Source organism: Ranitomeya variabilis, chromosome 1 (genome assembly GCF_051348905.1).
Source record: "Ranitomeya variabilis isolate aRanVar5 chromosome 1, aRanVar5.hap1, whole genome shotgun sequence".
Lineage (NCBI taxonomy): Eukaryota > Metazoa > Chordata > Amphibia > Anura > Dendrobatidae > Ranitomeya > Ranitomeya variabilis.
In genome coordinates, this window is record NC_135232.1 from 391,947,024 (window position 1) to 391,970,689 (window position 23,666).

Consider the following 23,666-nt stretch of genomic DNA (forward strand, 5'->3'; position numbering starts at 1 on the left):
ACCGCAACGGGTGCAGGCGCGGCTCCGTAACGTTCTGTCCTTTTCGCTAGGCCGCTGTCAGGATCCCACCCCTGACAGAGACCCCCCTGAATCTTCCCCGCAACACCCTCTGCCACAGGATGTTGCCTGGGCAAAACCCAGTCAGCTTCTCTCTAACTTCCTATCCAGCCCCCAGTTTTACCAGATTGTGAGGAGTGGCCTAATACATAGAACCCTTTGCTCCCCCTGGTGGCCAGAGTGTGAAGTGTAATGTGTGACTGTGATACCTGGTCAGGTGAACTCCTTTAGTGCCATCAGACGTACCATCACTCCTCTTAGTGGCGGAGCGTCAGTACTGCAACGACCAGGACTCTGGGGCGCTGCATATTAATTTCTTGAAATGCATCTCTTATGTCATTTTTCAAATCACTGACACTTTTTGGTTTTCGACTATAAACTTTGTCATTGAGTACTCCCCAAAAGAAAAAATCCATTGGGGTCAAGTCTGGTGAATGTGCCAGCCATTCAAGTGGGCCTCTTTGGCCAATCCATTTATTAGGAAATGGTTCATCAAGATACTCACGGACTACTCTTGAATAATGTGGAGGGGCCCCATCTTGTGGGAAATAAAGGTCATTTGAATTAGGCTGTTGCTGTAACTGGGGAACAACTTAATTCATTAGAATTTCGAGAAACTTATCTCAAGTGACTGCTCCATAAAAAAAAATGGTTGAAAAACATCAAAACTTGAAATACCACCCTAAACATTGACACCAGACTCATTTTGTTGTGGCTCTAATGTTAAATGCATGTTCTCATTATACCAGTAAACACAATTATGTCTGTTAATATGGCCAGATAATTTGAAAGAAGCTTCATCACTCCACATAATGTTATCTAAAATTACTGTATTTTCCGGCATATAAGACGACTTTTTAACCCCTAAAAATTGTCCTAAACGTCGGGGGTCGTCTTATACGCCGGGTACGGGTGCCTGGATGGTTCCCAGGGTCTGAAGGAGAGGAGACTCTCCTTCAGGCCCTGGGATCCATATTCATGTAAAAAAAATAAAGAATAAAAATAAAAAATATGGATATACTCACCCCTCCGACGGACCCTGGACCTCAGCGGTGCAAGCGTCTGCCTCCGTTCCTAAGAATGCAGTGAGTGAAGGACCTTCGATGACGTCGCGGTCATATGAGCGGTCACGTGAGCGGTCGCGTGACCGCGACGTCATCGCAGGTCCTTCACTCACTGCATTCTTAGGAACAGAGGCAGACGCTTGCACCGCTGAGGTCCAGGGTCCGTCGGAGGGGTGAGTATATCAATATATTTTTTTTTATTCTTTATTTTTTACATGAATATGGATCCCAGGGCCTGAAGGAGAGTCTCCTCTCCTCCAGACCCTGGGAACCACACGCCGTATAAGATGACTGGGAGTATAAGATGACCCCCGTCTTATACGGCAGGTATATCCCAAATTCCATATTTTATATGGAAACGTTGGGGGTTGTCTTATACGCTCAGTCGTCTTATACACCAGAAAATATGGTACTGGATTTTCTTCAATTTCGTTAAGCATAATCTCACTAAATTGCAGCCGCCTGTCTGGATCATCCTCCAATAAACCATGAATTAGACGTGGACAATAAGCTTTCCACCCAATAGATTTCAGGATTCGCATGATGGAAGCTCGTGAAATTCCCAATTCTAAAGAGACTCTTCTGGTGGAATTTTTGGACTCTGAACAAATGTTTCAGCAACAAGTTGTTTATTATTTTCTGTACAGGCTGTTTTGGGTCGACCAGTTTTTGGAGCATTAATTATTGAGCCACTGGCATCGAATTTGTCACGAATGCAGTAAATGGTTTGTCTCTTTGGGGCTTGAGTACCAAATGTTTCAACCCAATTTGCTCTAACTGTTTTAGCATTTTGAGATTTCCAATACTCTTTTAAAATCCATTTTCTTTGATTTGTATTTAAATTAGTTGCCATTATGGGTTATCTGAATTATCTGAAAAGAAAACAGATTTGGGGGAGATTTATCTGTGAAAACTGGATATGTGAAACTGACTCAGTTGCCATTAGTAACCAATCAGATTCCACATTTCATTTTCCAAAAAGTCTGTGAAGAATGAAAAGTGGAATCTGATTGGTTGCTAAGGGCAACTGAGTTACAGTAGTTTCACTTTACACTATGTTTGATAAATCTCCCCCTTCATAACCCTATTATACATACTGTCCACCTACTTTTGGACCACCCTGTATATATATAAAAATGAGTGTATGTATCTGTGTGTGTATGTATCGACCACGGCCACTCCACATAGCAACCAATCACTAAGCATCTTTCATTTCACCAGAGCTGTTTATAAGAAACTGAGCTGTGATTGGTTGCTATGAGCAAAAGTTTTCCTTGTAGACAGTTGTGATAACTGAGGTCTATTATTCTTATCATTTCTATGGTGTCATCGTCCTTCTGTAAAGCTGGAAATAACAATGTATTACCGTGCCGACACAGACCACCCTCTGACACAGATTGCAGGGGGAGCCCAGTATCACACAGGATAGGATTAGATACACAGCTCAGCAGACAGTATCACACAGGATAGGATTAGACATCCGACTCAGCAGACTATCACACAGCATAGGATTAGATACATGGCTCAGCAGACAGAATCACACAGGACAGGATTAGATACATGACTCAGCAGATTGTATCACACAGGATAGGATTAAATACACGGCTCAGAAGACAGTATCACACAGGATAGGATTAGATACACAGCTCAGCAGACAGTAACAAACAGGATAGGATTATATACACAGCTCAGAAGACAGTATCATACAGGATAGAATGAGATACACAGCTCAGCAGACGGTATCACACAGGATAGGATTAGATACACATCTCAGAAATAGGATGTGCCAAAGGAGAGGACCTTTTCATTCCAAGAATTCCACTCATTCCATCTGATTTGCCTTTTGATTTTAAACGCCTCCAGTTTCCGGTTTGACTGGCATTTGCAATGTCCATTAACAAGGCTTATGGACAGTCCTTGAAAGTAGTAGTGGTCGATTTGCAATCTCCATGCTTTTCTCATGGTCAACTTTACTTGGCCTGTTCAAGAGTTGGAACTGCAAAAAATCTGTTCATCTTTGCATCGGAAGGAAAAACCAAAAATGTTGTTTAACCAAAAGGCTCTTGAATGAGTTGAAAATAAAATACTATCAATACTTAGGCAATCGTTTAGTTAATTTGTGCTGCAAATCTGTAGTGTTGACTATATGATGTGAATTGTTTTTATGTGCAATATAATCATCCTAATTTGTTATAGCTAACCATGGTTAGATACTATATACTATGCCCGGACAATGCCGGGCTCTTCAGGTAATATATACTGTATATATATACACTCACCGGCCACTTTATTAGGTACACCTGTCCAACTTCTTGTTAACACTTAATTTCTAATCAGCCAATCACATGGCGGCAACTCAGTGCATTTAGGCATGTAGACATGGTCAAGACAATCTCCTGCAGTTCAAACCGAGCATCAGTATGGGGAAGAAAGGTGATTTGAGTGCCTTTGAACGTGGCATGGTTGTTGGTGCCAGAAGGGCTGGTCTGAGTATTTCAGAAACTGCTGATCTACTGGGATTTTCACGCACAACCATCTCTAGGGTTTACAGAGAATGGTCCGAAAAAGAAAAAAAATCCAGTGAGCGGCAGTTCTGTGGGCGGAAATGCCTTGTTGATGCCAGAGGTCAGAGGAGAATGGGCAGACTGGTTCGAGCTGATAGAAAGGCAACAGTGACTCAAATCGCCACCCGTTACAACCAAGGTAGGCCTAAGAGCATCTCTGAATGCACAGTGCGTCGAACTTTGGGGCAGATGGGCTACAGCAGCAGAAGACCACACCGGGTACCACTCCTTTCAGCTAAGAACAGGAAATTGAGGCTACAATTTGTACAAGCTCATCGAAATTGGACAGTAGAAGATTGGAAAAATGTTGCTTGGTCTGATGAGTCTCGATTTCTGCTGCGACATTCGGATGGTAGGGTCAGAATTTGGCGTAAACAACATGAAAGCATGGATCCATCCTGCCTTGTATGGAGCATCTTTGGGATGTGCAGCCGACAAATCTGCGGCAACTGTGTGATGCCATCATGTCAATATGGACCAAAATCTCTGAGGAATGCTTCCAGCACCTTGTTGAATCTATGCCACGAAGAATTGAGGCAGTTCTGAAGGCAAAAGGGGGTCCAACCCGTTACTAGCATGGTGTACCTAATAAAGTGGCCGGTGAGTGTATATATATATATATATATATATATATATATATATATATATATATATATGTACAGTACAGACCAAAAGTTTGGACACACCCTCTCATTTAAAGATTTTTCTGTATTTTCATGACTATGAAAATTGTACATTCACACTGAAGGCATCAGAACTATGAATTAACACATGTGGAGTTATATACTTAACAAAAAAGTGTGAAACAACTGAAATTATGTCTTATATTCTAGGTTCTTCAAAGTAGCCACCTTTTGCTTTGATGACTGCTTTGCTCTTGACAGTCTTTTGATGAGCTTCAAGAGGTAGTCACCGGGAATGGTTTTCACTTCACAGGTGTGCCCTGTCAGGTTTAAAAAGTGGGATTTCTTGCCTTATAAATGGGGTTGGGACCATCAGTTGTGTTGTGCAGAAGTCTGGTGGATACACAGCTGATAGTCCTACTGAATAGACTGTTAGAATTTGTATTATGGCAAGAAAAAAGCAGCTAAGTAAAGAAAAACGAGTGACCATCATTACATTAAGAAATGAAAGTCAATCAGTCCGAAAAATTGGGAAAGCTTTGAAAGTGTCCCCAAGTGCAGTGGCAAAAACCATCAAGCGCTACAAAGAAACTGGCTCACATGAGGACCGCCCCATGAGGGGAAGACCAAGAGTCACCTCTGCTTCTGAGGATAAGTTTATCCGAGTCACCAGCCTCAGAAATCGCAGGTTAACAGCAGCTCAGATTAGAGACCAGGTCAATGCCACACAGAGTTCTAGCAGCAGACACATCTCTACAACAACTGTTAAGAGGAGACTTTGTGCAGCAGGCCTTCATGGTAAAATAGCTGCTAAGAAACCACTGCTAAGGATAGGCAACAAGCAGAAGAGACTTGTTTGGGCTAAAGAACACAAGGAATGGACATTAGACAAGTGGAAATCTGTGCTTTGGTCTGATGAGTCCAAATTTGAGATCTTTGGTTCCAACCACTGTGTCTTTGTGCGACGCAGAAAAGGTGAACGGATGGACATGCCTGGTTCCCACCGTGAAGCATGGAGGAGGAAGTGTGATGGTGTGGGGGTGCTTTGCTGGTGATACTGTTGGGGATTTATTCAAAATTTAAGGCATACTGTGTTAGGGATCGAGTTCCCGCCTCTGCACAGGAGGAATCTCGAGCCATCTCCGCTGCGGTCTCCCATTCTTCTCCAGCCACAGTTGAGCCACAGTTGAGCCTGCTCAGCGGAGACGTTGGTCCCAGTGTCTGGCTCAGCTTGATACAGTGCGGATGATTATAGCTGCCTTTCCAGGTTCAGCCATTGTAACCAGTACTGGTCAGCGGCGAGCAGACGTCTCTGGGACTAAATCCTGCTTTTCCCCTTCTGAGCATGCCCAGGGTAAGACCTCTCATTGGAGGTTGGGGGTCACATGCTCAGGTACTGCAGCAGCTCCAATTGGTCCTCTACGAAGGTCCTGAAGTTGCTCAGGTACTGCAGCAACTCCCATTGGTCTTCTAGGAAGGTCCTGAAGTTGCTGCAGCTATAAAAGGTTTGCATGGCCACACTGCTAGTATCAACTAACTTATGTGTTCTGCGCCAGTGTGGTCATGTGTATGTGGTTTCAGGGTTTGGCTGAAATAAGCCCCTAGAATACCGGCACCTCTGGTGAGGAGTTTTGTGTGAGTGGTTTCAGGGCCCAGCTGAAATAAGCCCATAGAATACCGGCACCTCTGGTGAGGAGTTTTGCATGTACTATTCTGACTGCATGACCACTGTTCACTCTATTTGGTAGCTGTGTTCCTCTGTGAGGTTAACAGGGCGCAGCGTTCTCTTGTCTTTAGTGACTCTGTGAAGTAACAGAGTTCACTTATACCGCCATATAGTACCGTTTGTTACTAGCAGCGGGTTTTACTCCTGCACGGTGGACCCCGGGTTGCGAACTCACCGATTACTCTATAAATATATATTCGGTGCGTTCCGCCAAACCCTAACATACTGAACCAGCATGGCTACCACAGCATCTTGCAGCGGCATGCTATTCCATCCGGTTTGCGTTTAGTTGGACCATCATTTATTTTTCAACAGGACACTGACCCCAAACACACCTCCAGGCTGTGTAAGGGCTATTTGACCCAGAAGGAGAGTGATGGGGTGCTACGCCAGATGAATTGGCCTCCAGAGTCACCAGACCTGAACCCAATCGAGATGGTTTGGCGTGAGCTGGACCGCAGAGTGAAGGCAAAAGGGCCAACAAGTGCTAAGCATCTCTGGGAATTCCTTTGAGATTGTTGGAAGACCATTCCCGGTGACTACCTCTTGAAGCTCATGAAGAGAATGCCAAGAGTGTGCAAAGCATTCATCAAAGCAAAAAGTGGCTACTTTGAAGAACCTAGAATATACGACATATTTTCAGTTGTTTCACACTTTTTTGTTAAGTATATAATTCCACATGTTTTAATTCATAGTTTTGATGCCTTCAGTGTGAATGTACAATTTTCATTTTACAGAAAAATCTTTAAATGAGAAGGTGTGTCCAAGTACTATATATATATATATATATATATATATGTATATATATATATATATATATATATATATATATATATATATATATATGTGTGATTTATTGGCCCATGTGCGATGTTTCAGTCCAGGAAGTGGACCTTTCTTAAGGCTTGAGAAAGGTCCAAACCCTGGACTAAAATGTCGCACATGGGCCAATAAATCACACATATTTTTTCTATTGGAGTGCTACCTTCATTTTTCTGGATAATAGCATGAGGTTTGGCACACACCTGGAAGGATTTTTTGCACCCTTTCTTTTCTTTTGGTGCTGCTTTTTGTTATATATATATATATATATATATATACATATATATATATATATATATATATATATATAAATACTAGCTTAAGAGCCCGGCGTTGCCTGGGCATAGTAAATATCTGTGGTTAGTTATAGCACCTCACTTCTCTTATTTTCCCATCACGCCTCTCATTTCCCCCCTCACATCTTTCATTTTCCCCCCACATCTCTCATTTTCTCCCTCACACCTCTCATTCCCCCCTCACTCCTCTCATTCCCCACTAACACTTGTCATTTCGACCTCACATCTGTCATTTTCCGATCACTCCACTATTTTCCCTCACTCCTCTCATTTTGCACTCACACCTTTTCATTTTCACCTCACACCTCTCATTTTCACATCACACCTCTCATTTTCCCCTCAGTATATACATGTTTGTCATCTCCCTTATATATAGTATACATCTGTATGTCATCTCCTGTATACAGTATATACCTGTATGTCATCTCCCCTGTATATAGTATATACCTGCATGTCATCTCCCCTGTAAATAGTATATACCTGCTGTATGTCATCTCCTCCTGTATATTGTATATACCTATGTGTCATCTCTTCCTGTGTATAGTATATACCTGTATGTCATCTCCTCCTATATATAGTAATACCTGTATGTCATCTCCTGTATATAGTATATACCTGTATGTCATCTCCCCTGTATATAGTATATACCTGCTGTATGTCATCTCCTCCTCTATATACCTATGAGTCATCTCCTCTTTTATATAGTATATACCTGATGTATGTCATCTCCTCCTGTATATAGTATATATGTGTGTCATCTCCTCCTGTATATAGTATATACCTGTATGTCACCTCCTCCTATATATAGTATATACCTGTATGTTCATCTCCTCCTGTATATAGTATATACCTGTAAGTCATCTCCTCCTGTATATAGTATATACCTTTGAGTCATCTGCTCCTGTATATAGTATATACCTGTGTGTCATCTCCCCTGTATATAGTATGTACCTGTATGTCATCTCCTCCTGTATTAGACCTCGTTCACACATTATTTGGTCAGTATTTTTACCTCAGTATTTGTAAGCTAAATTGTCAGCCTGATAAATCCCCAGCCTACAGGAAGCCCTCCCCCCTGGCAGTATATATTAGCTCACATATACACATAATAGACAGGTCATGTGACTGACGGCTGCCGTATTTCCAATATGGTACATTTGTTGCTCTTGTAGTTTGTCTGCTTATTAATCAGATTTTTATTTTTGAAGGATAATACCAGACTTGTGTGTGTTTTAGGGCGAGTTTCTAGTGTCACGTTGTGTGTGTTGAGTTGCGTGTGGCGACATGCATGTAGAGACTTTTGTGAGATGAGTTTTGTGTGGCGACATGCGTGTAGCAACTTTTTGTGTGTCGAGTTGTATGTGACAGGTTAGTGTAACAAGTTGTGTGCAGCAAGTTTTGCACATGGCGAGTATTGAGCGTGGTGAGCTTTATGTGTGTTGCATTTTGAGTATGTGCAAGTTTTGTGTGAGGCAACTTTTGCATGTGTTGCAACTTTTGTGCATGTGCCAATTTTTCCGCGTGTGCAAGTTTTGCGTGTGGCGAGTTTTCCATGAGGTGAGTTTTGCACGTGTGGCTAGTTTTGCGTGAGCCTAGTTTTGCATGTGGCGAGTTTTGCATGTGGCGAATTTTGCGTGTGGCGAGTTTTGAGTGGTGACTTTTGTGTTTTGACTTTTAAGTGGCGAGGTTGGTGTATGTGTGGTGAAATGTGTGCTGAGGGTGGTATATGTGTTCAAGCACGTGGTAGTGTGTGGCGCATTTTGTGTGTGTGTTCATATCCCCATGTGTGGTGAGTATCCCATGTTGGGGCCCCACCTTAGCAACTGTACGGTATATACTCTTTGGCGCCATCGCTCTCATTCTTTAAGTCCCCCTTGTTCACATCTGGCAGCTGTCAATTTGCCTCCAACACTTTTCCTTTCACTTTTTCCCCATTATGTAGATAGGAGCAAAATTGTTTGGTGAATTGGAAAGCGTAGGGTTAAAATTTCACCTCACAACATAGCCTATGACGCTCTCGGGGTCCAGACGTGTGACAAAATGTCAGTCCAGACGTGTGCAAAATTTTGTGGCTGTAGCTGCGACGGTGCAGATGCCAATCCCGGACATACACACACACATACATACATACACACACACACACACACACACACATTCAGCTTTATATATTAGATATATATATATATATATATATATATATATATATATATATATATATATATATATATATACAGTACAGACCAAAAGTTTGGACACACCTTCACATTTAAAGATTTTTCTGTATTTTCATGACAATGAAAATTGTAAATTCACACTGAAGGCATCAAAACTATGAATTAACACATGTGGAATTATATACTTAACAAAAAAGTTATAAGTTCAGTTGTTTCACACTTTTTTCACACAAATACATGCATATATATTACATAGTCTCCTTTATTATGTATATTGCTGTCCCTTATACAGTGCCCTCTCTTGCTATGTACAGCACCGTCCCTTACATATTGGATTATATAGAGCCCTCTTGTTTTTTATTACATACTGTCCTGTCTTGTTAGCTGTGTAATGCAATGATGGCTGATGGAGCATATGAAAGCTTCTTTTCTAATGGAGGAGATGATGGACTGGTAGTCTTGTCACCGGCTCCTCCATCAGCCGTCATTTTAGATCTAACAAGAGAGCGGGCTATGTAATAAAAGAGGATGCTGTGAATAACAAAAATAACAAGAATACACTATGTAAGAGACAGCACTTTACATTACAGCAGAGGAAGCTATATAATAAGGGAAGGCATCATATATAACTAGAGAGGATGGTATGTAATAAGGGACGGTGTTATACATAATTAAAGAGGAAACTATGTAACTAAGGATGGCGTTATACATAATAAGTGAGTACACTATATACTAAGGGACTATGCAATGTATAATAACTGAGCACACTATATACTAAGGGACTGTGTTAAACATAATAAGTGATAATAATATCTTCCTCTATCTCCCCGTTCCTAAATCCTTTATAAATACCTCTTCCTCCCTTCCCAATCCCCCACACCCCTCATTGTCCTCCTTCCTCTGCATCCCATCATTGTCCTTTCCCCTATCCTCATTATTGCCTTCTCCCCCAACTCCCCATCATTGCCCATTCCACCACCTTCATCCTTTCCTCCCCCCCACCCCCATTATCGCTATTTCCACCACAACCATCATTGTCCTTTCCACCACCGCCATCATTGCTTTCTCCCCCACCACCCCATCATTGCCTATCCTACCGCCTCCATCATTTCCTCCTCCTCCCCATTATTGCCCTTTCCACCATGACCATCATTGTCCTTTCCACCACCATCATCATTGCCCATTCCACCACCTCCATCATTTCGTCCTCCCCACCACCCCATCATTTCCCAATTCCACCACCTCCATCATTTCCTACTCCCCCACCACCCCTTTTCTCCCCTACCACTCACATCATTGCCCTCTCCGTCATCCCATCATTGCCCTCCTCCACCTACACACACACAGCACCATTCACCTCTCTGCATGTTCCCCCGCAGTGCACGCACGAGCACACACACACACAGCACCACTGACCTCTCCGCATGCTCTCCTGCAGCAGCAGCATCACTGTCAGCTTCCTCTTACTGGCACAGCGGCTGCGGCGCTGAATGATGATGTCATCCAGCCGTGCCGCTGACTGCTGTGACAGGAAGCATGATGGATCGCTGCAGCTCCGCTGTCATTTTCTCTTGTAGGCAGTGGAGCTGCAGGGATCTCTCCCTGCCTACTGCACATGAGGGCAATCTGGCCAGGAGCCCCCCAGAGCCCTCATTATTAGCCGCCCTGCAGGGGCCCCCCTGGAGCCTCTGGGCCCCGATGCAGCTGCACAGGCTGCACATGCTGTATGTCCACCCGTGACATACACCATTTAGTCACAAAGCAGTGTTGTCCCTATAGCCATAATTCCTAAGAACTGATCATAGAGGCTAAATGTACTTATATTACTCAATACAAAGATACATTGACACATCCAAGTCTATTTTAATATTTGTGTAAGGCCTCTTTCACACTTCCGTCTTTCAGCTCCCGTCACAATCCGTCTTTTTTTGAGAATGCAGGATCCTGCAAAAGAATTTGCAGGATCCTGCATTTTCCCATAGACTTGTACTAGCAATGGATTGTGATGGATGGCCATCCATTTCATCAGTCTTTCACTGGATCCTGCATAAAAAAAAACGGTCCATCGGGCAGAGAAAACGTTCAGAGGAACGTTATTTCTGCACGTCGGAAAATTGGTCAGCAACGCATCCTGCGCTGCCCGTGACTGGCTACAATAGTAGCCTATGGGCGCAGGATGCGTCGCTGCCTGTGAAAAGCAGGAATCCAGCGACGGGTCCCGCCTTTTCAAAGAGAGCATGCGTAGAAGAATTTCCCTTCAGGGAAATTCTCTCTCGCTCGCCCTCTTTCTCTTATTACTATTGATGCTGCCTATGCAGCATCAACAGTAACAAGATATAATGTTAAAAATAATAGAAAAAATAAAAAATCGCAGTATTCTCACCTACCGGAGTCTCGCGCAGCGTCACCGATGTTCCCGGCAGCTAGCGTTACTTCCTAGTAATACATTGCGAAACCTCGCGAGAAGTCGCGGTCTCACAAGACAGCGACTTTTCGCGAGATTTCGCAATGTATTACTAGGAACGCTAGCTGCTGGGAGTATCGCTCTGCGGGACGCCGGTAGGTGAGAATACTGCGATTTTTTAATTTTTTTTACCTGGTTTGTGTTGTGTATGCGTTTTTGCACAAAAGTTTCAGCGGTGCATCTTCCCGTGTAAACAAACTCGCACTGCCGAGAACTGTGGCAGCCTAGGCTCATTGAGTAGTGATGAGCGAGTGTACTCGTTGCTCGGGTTTACCCGAACACGCTTGGGTGACCTCCGAGTATTTATGACTGCTCGGAGATTTAGTTTTCATCGCGGCAGCTGAATGATTTACAGCTACTAGCCTGCTTGATTACATGTGGGGATTCCCTATTAACCAGGCAACCCCCACAAGTACTCAGCCTGGCTAATAGCTGTAAATCATTCAGCTGCCACAATGAAAACTAAATCTCCGAGCAGTCATAAATACTCGGAGGTCACCCAAGCGTGTTCGGGAAAACCCGAGCAATGAGTACACTCGCTCATCAATACTTAATGAGCCTAGGCTGCCACAGTTCTCGGCAGTGCGAGTTTGTTTACACGGGAAGATGCACCGCTGAAACTTTTGTGCTGCACCAAAGATCATTTCACCCAAAGAACAAGCATTTGACGATCATCTTGCAGTGTAAATACCACTTGGGAGCAATTTATTATCCCTCCACTCCAGTTTTCTGTTATCAGAAAGTTGATAAATTTGGCACAAGGGGTATTTGACAAAAAAAACTGGGCTTTTATAAAAACTTGGCATAGTTTAGAAAAAATGGTGTGGACAATTACCATGGAACAAGTTTACTAATGGAGAAACCAGAAAACTAGAGTAAATTGCACCTGATCTCTATTCTAGCTCATAACAGGCATAGACTTTACTTTCTGTTTCACAGACACCCCACACATGCACCAAAAATAATTATGCACGTTCCTCCAGCAACCTTTTAGTTCAACACAGACATATGAATCACCAATATTGTTAAATTGCCCCTTATGTGTAACCCCAGTGTCTCAGATTTACCGTGTCAGAGAGAAGTCAGAAGAGCGCAGCGTCCCATTTCTCCTACTCATGCACTGATTAGAAGGTCTTCACATTCATATTTAATAGTGTAAATTTCTTTTAGCAGTGTAGGGGTTAATCTGCTAAGTTCAGAGCTCCTGGAGCCTTTAGGCTTTCAGCTGTGCACTCTTAGCCACTCCCATCTCCTATATAAACTGGGCCCTGGCTAGCTCATTGTCAAAGGTAGCTTATGCTGCATGGCTGGAGGTTATTATTGGAAAAGGCATTTGGTGGATTTATCCGTCACTGTTGCTAGGTTTTCATAGAATCATAGAATGTTAGAGTTGGAAGGGACCTCCTGGGTCATCTGGTCAACTCCCTGCTCAAAGAAGGATTCACTAAATCATCCCAGACAGATGTCTGTCCAGCCTCTGTTTGAAGACTTCCATTGAAGTGGCAGCCTGTTCCACTCATTGATCACCCTAACTAGTCATTAGTTTTTTCTAATATCTAATCTGTGTCTCCTCCCATTCAGTTTCATCCCATTGCTTCTAGTCTTTCCTTGGGCAAATGAGAATAAAGATGATCCTTCTACAATGTGACAGCCCTTGAGATATTTGTAGACAGCTATTAAGTCTCCTCTCAGTCTTCTTCTTTTATGCAAGCTAAACATTCCCAGATCCTGTAACCGTTCCTCATAGGACATGGTTTGTAGACCGGTCACCATTCTGGTCACTCTTCTCTGAACTCGCTCCAGTTTGTTGATGTCTTTTTTAAAAAGTGGTGCCCAAAACTGGATACAGTATTCCAGGTGAGGTCTGACCAAACAGGAGTAGAGGGCAGTAATAACTTCACGTGATCTATACTGTATGCTTCTGTTAATACATCCCAGAATTGAATTTGCCTTTTTTGCTGCACACTGTTGACTCATGTTCAGTCTGCTATCTATTAGTATACACAAGTCTTTTTCACATGTGCTGTTGCTTAACCCTATTCCTCCCATTCTGTATATGCTTTTTTCATTTTTATTGCCAGATGTAAAACTTTGCATTTTTCCTTGTTAAAAACCATTCTGTTAGTTGCTGTCCACTGCTCCAGTTTATATATTTTTGAATCCTCTCTCTCTCTTCTCTAGTATTAGCTATCTCTCCTAGCTTTGTGTCATCAGCAAATTTAATCAGTTTGCCCTCAATTCCTTCATCTAAATCATTGATAAAGATGTTGAACAATACAGGGCCCAGGACAGAACCCTGTGGTTCCCCACTTGAGACATTCTTCCAACTGGATGTGCAGCCATTTACAACCACTCTTTGGGTCCAATCACTAAGCCAGCTATGAATCCACCTAACAGTTGCCTTGTCCATTCCATACTTTGTTATTTTTTCAATAAGGATGGTGTGAAATACTTTGTCAAATGCTTTGCTGAAGTCAAAGTTTTGAGTGTGTGATAATTCCCCTTCTTCTCCTACTTTGGTTTTTATTATTATTATTATTATTATTAGACATTTTTATAGCGCCATTTATTCCATGGCGTTTTACATGCGAAAAGGGGCAAATATAGACAAATACAATAAACATGAGCAAAAAACAAGGCACACACAAGTACAGAAGGAGAGAGGACCCTGTCCGCGAGGGCTCACAGTCTACAGGGGATGGGTGAGGATACACTAGGAGGTTTAACCCAATCCTCCACTCCCCATTGTTTACCTCTGTTATATGTGTGTGTATATTTGTATGTCTGGAATTTTCCTTTATCCCTGTTCATATTACCTTGTTAGTCTGGTTGGTGTATTACGGTACACTAATACTCCCCTCTTCCCTCAGTGGAGAAGGGTACAGACAGAGGGCAGTTTCAGGAGCTAAGGCAAGGTACATGGCCTCGGCATCTTCATCAACAGAAGTAATCCGGGGAATAGGGTGAGCTTGGGCGCCCCTGGCATTAAGGAAGGATCCCTTGATCCTGGGACAACCAACAACAGCATTGTGACACCCAGCAAATACCTTGCAATTTTCCGAATTTAACTGGACATGCCTTTTAAAGAAAATGTCATTTCACGATTTTTAATATCATCTTGCGATCATTTCATTGTATTTCTTGGTAAAAGAATGTTGTGAGTGGGATATAAAAGAGGCAGAATGCTTATAACCTTCCTAAAAATAACTATTAAGATGTTACTTACTTGTCGATGGCTGTACTTGTAGGCATACTCCTCCCAAACCCTCGCACACCCATTTGTTGAAAGTATGGTACACAGGAGAGGTTGGCTGCAATAATTGCTAAGGAATCAGAAGGGTTCACAAAAAAGCCATTTTGTCCTAAAATCATGTACCTGTCCTGAAAAAAATGCAGAAATTTTATATTGGTAAGCAAATATAATCTATTGAGGGGTAAATGGTGCACAAATAAGGCATCATATTGAAATACTTACATACCATAATTTATGAAGTTCTACAAAGGTGTGAGGCAGTGAACAGTATTATATGCAAGGGTCGCTATATGTTCCCAGGATGCGTACAGAAGCGTATTGAGACCACGGTTGTGCATTGCAGTCACAGGCAAAGCTGTGATTGCAATGCAAAATAAAAGTGTTGGTCTTGGGCAAGCTATTTGCCCAAGACAGATTTAAGAAAACCCGCCATGGGCTTTTATTTTTTAAATGAACTACAGGAAGGTAGTGGGGCGGTCCGTTTCCTCCCGGCCTGGTCTTCCAGGTGTCCGACGGCCACAGGTTCCTTGTAAAAACCCTGCAGCAGAGGGTTGGGGGAGTCAGTGTGGAGTTTGCAATGTGCAGAGCAGACGGCTCTGCAAAAGCTCAGTCTGTGTGAGGGAACACAGAGGCCAGCAGAGGAAACTCCTGAAACCCCGCAGCGTGATACGGTGGTGCGGTCAACTTAGGTAACCGGACACATTTATGGACTGTCTTGTTTCCCAACTGCGATCCGGAGAATACCATTTGTTTTTGTTTGTACATTAAACTACGTTTATTTTTAACTTTTCTGGGTCACTGCCTCATCACTGCACAATGTGGACACTGCTGCACTACAAAGGATTTAAAGTTATTTTATGGGGATTCAGGGGCTAATGCATTATTCAATGCTTGTACCAATATATAGATCTAACAAAGGTTAAATTGACTCAGATTACACTGCATCGGGATCTTACAGCACAAAATAGTGTAATTCAACACCTAACTTAACAGGCAATGGTTTGTGCAATGCAAAACTGGCCAGAGCCACTTACTTCCACATTGGAAGTGAATAGTGCAGATGATATTATGACCCACACACCTGCCGAGAGGCATGCACAATGACCAAGTATTGTGCACGTGTCCTTTGCTAATGAACAGGACATGTCCTCAACATGTGTCTCAGCAAGCATGTGAGTCGTAACGTACAACTTTATATAAAGACTATTTTGGTGCATTTAGATTCATAAATCTCACCTGATATTTTTCAAAGTGATAGCTCTATATGTACTGTTTTACTTAAAGAGAATTTCTCATCAGGTTTTTGCCCCATAATCTGAGAGCAGCATAATGTAGAGATAGAGACACTGAATACAGCAATGTGTCACTTACTGGGCTGGTTAGTGTAGTTTTGATAAAATTACTGTTTTATCAGCAAGAGATTATCACTAGACGACTAGTAAACCTGCTGACTGGTAGTCCTCTAAATTCATGATCTCTGTATAATCCCACCCCATCTCTGATTGGTTGTCTATACACAGTGTACACAGAAATTTGACAATCAGTGGTGTGGGCGGGGTTATATGGTGCTTAGCATTCAGAGAACTGCTATATCTGCAGCAGATAAATCAGTGGTTTTATCAAAATTACAGCAAGCTGCTCAATAAATGACACATCACTGGAATCATGGCATCTGCCCCTACATTATGTTTCTCTCACATGAGAGAGCAAAAACCTAGTGACAGATTCTCTTTAAACTGTTTGCTGGGTCTTGAGAAATTTTACCCATTTAATTTCAAAGCTAGGTTTGACTTTGCTGGCAAAGTTTTTTGCCATGGTCTTGCAATTGCTGAAAAACCTCAGGCATCTCTCATAATAAAATTGATCACATTAAATACATGTACTTCTATGTGCAACAGACAATGCTGGCAGCAAACATCAGATACAGGAACTACTTACACCATCAGCATCAAATGCAGCTCCAAAACCATGTTCCCCTCCTTTCATGGCCTCCAAGAGACTACTGGCATATGTTAAGTTTGGGTCAGGGTTCTGCCCACCAAAGTCTTCCAAAGGAACGCAATTAACTGCAGAATTGGCCGGTGCTCCTAACTCATCACAGAGAATTCGTCGAACATAAGGACCCATCACTAGAAAAAAGATGATACGTGTGCATACTTTACTGTATTTGGCAGTGTATACAAAGATGAGCACAGAGACTTTATACTAGTACTTTGTACTGAGTCAGATTTAAAGGGGTTTACCAGGCTTACTTAAAATAGGTCATCAACATACTGTAACTGGCTGAGATCATACAGCCAGTGCCTGATTCATGCTGCCTGATCCAGGGGCAGAATGTATCATCTGCCAGGTTCACTTTAATGAGGTTGTCCACTACTTTTTATTGACGACCTATCCTTAGAATAGGTCATCAAAGTCTGAGACGGCGTCTGTCTGGGTCTGACACCCGGAAACACCCCCCCCGATCAGCTGTTCTCTTATTTGATAAGAAGGAACTCAGGGGCATAATTACTTTTTAGGGCTAATCAGGAAGTATTATTACTACTTGGGGGTATTTATGCGGTACTATTATGTGTTAAAGGGAACCTGTCAGCAGGATTGTACACAGTAACCTGTAGACAGTATTCATATGTAAGGCTGGTTTCACATTTGCGTTTTTTGCCGCTGCGTTTTAGCGCAAAAAAACGCATGCGTTTTTTTTCCTATATTCAACATTAAAAACGCATGCTTTTTTTTATGCGTTGTGCCGCGTTTGACGATTCATGCGTCGTTTCTATGCTTGTGTTTTGTTGCAGAAATGCAACATGTAGTAATTTCTAGAGGCGTTTTTTTGCCGCAAAAAAAGTATTGCTGTCTATGTAAACGCATGCGATTTTAAGCACATGCGTTTGGTTGCGTTTTAAACACATGCGTTTCAATAGAAAAAAACAAGAATACACACTGATAAGCCACCCCCCACCATCAAGGTGATAAAGGGATCCAAACCCTAACCCTACCCCTACCCCTACCCCTAACCCTAACCCTAGGGATCCTAACCATAACCCTAACCCTACCCCTAACCCTAACCCTACCCCTAACCCTACCCCTAGGGATCCTAACCATAACCCTAACCCTACCCCTAACCCTACCCCTAACCCTAACCCTAACACTACCCCTAGGGATCCTAACCATAACCCTAACCCTAACCCTACCCCTAGGGATCCTAACCATAACCCTAACCCTAACCCTACCCCTAACCCTAACCCTAACCCTAACCCCAACCCTAGCTATTTCTATTTATAGTGGGTTTTCTAGATGATTTTGATGATTGACAGCTGTCACACACTTCTCAGCATGTGTTTCAAAAACGCAAACGCATGAAAAAACGCATGTAAACGCGTCAAAACGCCGCGTTTTTTTACTGCATGAGAAAACGCATGCGTCTAAAAAAAAGCGTTTGCACGTGTTTACATGCGTTTTTTTCACCACCTGCGTTTGCGTTTTAAACACTGCGTTTTTAAACGCAAATGTGAAACTAGCCTAAGGCTTCTGACAGGTCACTGTTCCCTCAGTGACCTGCCCCCTATTTTACATAACGAAGAAAAAATAAATAAAAATTATATATATATATATATATATATATATATATATATATATATATACACATATATATAAATATTGTGAGGGGAGGAAGCCCTTCTGCAGGCAGGAGGAGGTGCCTGTGCTGCAGCATGATCTCATGTACAGTTGTGCTCAAAAGTTTACATACCCCAGCAGAATTTTTGCTTTCTTGGCCTTTTTTCATAGAACATGAATGATAAGGGTATGTGCACACGTAGTTTTGAGCTCTGCAGATTTTTCCGCAGTGAATTTGAGAAATCCGCAGGTAAAAGGCACTGTGTTTTACCTGCGGATTTACCGCGGATTTTATGCGGATTTTGTGCGGATTCCACCTACGGTTTTACACCTGCGGATTCCTATTATGGAGCAGGTGTAAACCACAGCGGAATCCGCACAAGGAATTGACATGCTGCGTAATGTAACCCACAGCGTTTCCGCACGTTTTTTTCTGCAGCATGGGCACTGCGGATTGCGTTTCCTATAGGTTTACATAGTACTGTAAATGCATGGAAAGCTGCTGCGGACCCGCAGCTGCAGATACGCTGCGGATCCGCAGCAAAATCCGCAGCGTGTGCACATAGCCTTACACCAAAACTTTTCTCCACTCATGGTTAGTGGTTGGATTATGTCATTTATTGTCAATTTACTGTGATTTCTGTTTCTAAATCATAATGACAACCCAAAACATCCAAATGACCCTGATCAAAAGTTTACATACCCTGGTGATTTTGGCCTGATACCATACACAGTAGTTGACACAAATGGGTTTGAATGGTTACTAAAGGTAACATTCTCACCTGTGACCTGTTTGCTTGTAATCAGTGTGTGTGTATGTGTGTGTGACTTTTGCATCTTTCATCCAGCCACTGACGTTTCTGGATTGTGATTCAAGGGGAAAGCAAAAGAATTGTCAACACACAGATCTACAGGAAAAGGTAGTTGAACTGTATAAAAAAGGAAAGGGATACAAAAAGATATCCAAGGAATTGATGATGCCAGTCAGCAGCATTCAAACTGTGATTAACAAATGGAAAATCAGGGGCTCTGTAAAAACAAAACCACGGTCAGGTAGACCAAAAGAAATGTCACCCAGAACTGCCAGGAAAATTGTTTGTGATGCAAACAAAAACCCACAAATAACATTAGCTGAAATACAGGACTCTATGAAAACTAGCGGTGTGGCTGCTTCAAGGTGTATAATAATGAGTCACTTGAAGAAAAATAGGCTGCATGGTCAAGTCGCCAGAAGATAGCCATTACTGCACAACTGCCACAAAGTATATTGCCTACAATACACAAAACAGCACAGAGACAAGCCTCAAAACTTCTGGAACAAGGTAATTTGGAGTGATAAGACCAAACGTGAACTTTTTGGCCACAACCATAAACATTACATTTGGAGAGAGGTCAACAGGGCCGATGATGAAAGGAACAACATTCCTACTGTAAAGCACGAAGGTGGATCACTGATGTTTTTGGGATGTGTGAGCTACAAAGGCACAGGAAACTTGGTCAAAGTTGAAGGAAAGATGAATGCACATGTTATCAGCAAACACTGGAGGCAAATTTGCACTCATCAGCCCTGAAGCTACACAAGGGATGTACTTGGATATTCCAACATGATAATGATCCAAAACACAAGGCCAAGTCGACTTGTCATTCGCTACAGTAGAACAAAGTGAAGGTTCTGGAGTGGCCATCTCAGTCTCCTGACCTCAATATCATTGAGCCACTCTGGGGAGATCTCAAGCCTGCAGTTCATGCTAGACAGCCCAGGAATTTACAGGAACTGGTAAAGTTTTGCCAAGAAGAATGGGCAGCTTTACCATCTGAGAAAATAAAGAATCTCATTCACAACTACCACAAAAGACTTCAAGCTTTCATTGATGTTAGAGGGGGCAATACATGGTATTAACCCCTTAATCCCATTGGACGTACTATCCCATTAAGGTGACCTGGGACTTAAATCCCAGTGATGGGATAGTATGTCCAGCGCTATCAGCCGCGCTCACGGGGGGAGTGCGGCCGATCGCGGCCGGGTGTCAGCTGACTATCGCAGCTGACATCTGGCACTATGTGCCAGGAGCGGTCACGGACTGCCCCTGGCACATTAACCCCTGGCACACTGCGATCAAACATGATCGCAGCGTTCCGGGGTCATAGGGAAGCATTGCGCAGGGAGGGGGCTCCCTGCGGGCTTCCCTGAGACCCTCGGTACAAGGCGATGTGCTCACCTTGTACCGAGCATCTCCTCCCTGCAGGCCCTGGATCCAAAATGGCCACGGGGCTGCATCCGGGTCCTGCAGGGAGGTGGCTTACAAGCGCCTGCTCAACCTCCCTGCTGTGCCTGTGTGATCACTGATCTGACACAGTGCACAGCAAAGTGATGTCCCCCTGGGGCAAAGTAAAAAAGTTAAAAAAAAAATATTTACATGTGTAAAAGAAAAAAAATCCTAAATAAATAAAATATATATATATATATTGTTCCAATAAATAAATTCCTTTATCTAAATAAAAAAAAAACACTAAAAGTACACATATTTAGTATCGCCGCATCCGTAACGACCCGACCTATAAAACTGTCCCACTAGTTGACCCCTTCAGTGAACACCGTAGAAAAAAAACCAAAAAACGAGGCAAAAACAACCCTTTATTACCATATCGCTGAACAAAAAGTGGAATAGCACGCGATCAAAAAGACAGATATAAATAACCATGGTACCGCTGAAAACATCATCTTGTCCCGCAAAAAACAAGCCACCATACAGCATCATCAGTGAAAAAGTAAAAAAGTTATAGTAATCAGAATAAAGCGATGCAAAAATAATTATTTTTTCTATAAAATAAATTTTATCGCATAAAAGAGCCAAAACATAAAAAAATAATCTAAATGAGGTATCGCTGTAATCGTACGGAACCGAAAAAATAAAACTGCTTTATCCATTTTACCAAATACAGAACGGTATAACCGCCCCCACCCCCTAAAGAAATTCATGAATAGCTGTTTTTTGGTCATACTGCCTCACAAAAATCAGAATAAAAAGCGATCAAAAAATGTCATGTGCCCTAAAATGTTACCAATAAAAACGTCAACTTGTCTCGCAAAAAACAAGACCTCACATGACTCTGTGGACCAAAATATGGAAAAATTATAGCTCTCAAAATGTGGTAATGCAGAAAAAAATGTTTGCGATAAAAATTGTCTTTTAGTGTGTGACAGCTGCCAATCATAAAAAACCCACTAAAAAGGTAAATCAAACCCCCCTTCATCACCCCCTTAGTTAGGGAAAAATAAAAAATGTATTTAGTTCCATTTTCCCATTAGGGTTAGGGCTATGGTTAGGGTTAGGGCTAGGGTTATGGTTAGGGCTAGGGTTAGGGTTAGGGTTGGGGCTAGGGTTGGGGCTAGGGTTAGGGTTGGGGCTAGGGTTAGAGTTGGGGCTAGGGTTAGGGTTTGGATTACATTTACGGTTGGGATTAGGGTTAGGGGTGTGTCAGGGTTAGGGGTGTGGTTAGGGTTATGGTTGGGATTAGGGTTAGGGGTGTGTTGGAGTTAGGGGTGTGGTTAGGGTTGGGGTTAGGGGTGTGGTTGGGATTAGGGGTGTGTTTGGGTTAGGGATTCAGTTAGAATTGGGGGTTTCCATTGTTTAGGCACATCAGGGCACTCCAAACGGGACATGGCGTCCGATCTCAATTCCAACCAATTCTGCGTTGAAAAAGTAAAACAGTGCTCCTTCCCTTCCGAGCTCTCCCATTCAGCCAAACAGGGGTTTATCCCAACATATGGGGTATCAGCGTACTCAGAAAAATTGGACAACAACTTCTGGGGTCCAATTTCTCTTGTTACCCTTGGGAAAATAAAAATTTAGGGGGCTAAAAAAAAACATTTTTGTGGGACAAAAATGATTTTTTATTTTCACGGCTCTGCATTATAAACTGTAGTGAAATACTTGGGGGTTTAAAGTTCTCACAACACATCTAGATAAGTTCCTTGGGGGTCTAGGTTCCAATATGTCCAATATGGGGTCACCTGTGGGGGGTTTCTACTGTTTAGGTACATCAGGGGCTCTGCAAATGCAACGTGATGCCTGCAGACCAATTCATCTAAGTCTGCATTCCAAATGGCACTCCTTCCCTTTCGAGCTCTGCCATGCGCCCAAACGGTGGTTCCCCCCACATATGGGGTATCAGCGTACTCAGGACAAATTGGACAACAACTTTTGGGGACCAATTTCTCCTGTTACCCTTGGGAAAATACAAAACTGGGTGTTAAAGATAATTTTTGTGGAAAAAAAATGATTTTTTATTTTCACGGCTCTGCGTTATTAACTGTAGTGAAACACTTGGGGGTTCAAAGTTCTCACAACACATCTAGATAAGTTCCTTGGGGGGTCTAGTTTCCAATATGGGGTCACTTGTGGGGGGTTTCTACTGTTTAGGTACATCAGGGGCTCTGCAAATGCAGCGTTACACCTGCAGACCAATCCACCTAAGTCTGCATTCCAAATGGCACTCCATCCCTTCCGAGCTCTGCCATGCGCCCAAACTGTGGTTCCCCCCACATATGGGGTATCAGCGTACTCAGGACAAATTGGACAACAACTTTTGGGGTCCAATTTCTCCTGATACCCTTGGGAAAATACAAAACTGGGGGCTAAAAATAATTTTTGTGGAAAAAAAAAGAATTTTTATTTTCACGGCTCTGCGTTATAAACTGTAGTGAAACACTTGGGGGTTCAAAGCCCTCACAACACATATAGATAAGATCCTTAGGGGGTCTACTTTCCAAAATGGTGTCACTTGTGGGGGGTTTCAATGTTTAGGCACATCAGGGGCTCCCCAGCGCAACATGGCGTCCCATCTCAATTTCAGCTAATTTTGCACTGAAAAGTCAAACGGCGCTCCTTCCCTTCCGAGCTCTGCCATGCACCCAAACAGTGGTTTACCCCCACATATGGTGTATCAGCATACTCAGGACAAATTGCACAACAATGTTTGGGGTACAATTTCTTCTGGTAACATA

At 42.7% G+C, this 23,666-nt stretch overlaps 1 protein-coding gene across 1 annotated transcript in view; it reads right to left on the reverse strand.

The window, feature by feature from the left end:
- Positions 1-23,666, reverse strand: part of PGM5 (phosphoglucomutase 5) — a 321,381-nt gene that overhangs the window by 209,949 nt on the left and 87,766 nt on the right. The window contains exons 5-6 of the mRNA XM_077249087.1: positions 16,982-17,172; positions 15,017-15,171 (exon numbers count right to left, since the gene is read on the reverse strand). Of these exons, the coding sequence (XP_077105202.1) occupies positions 15,017-15,171; positions 16,982-17,172 (346 nt within the window). The remainder of the gene's footprint in view (positions 1-15,016; positions 15,172-16,981; positions 17,173-23,666) is intronic.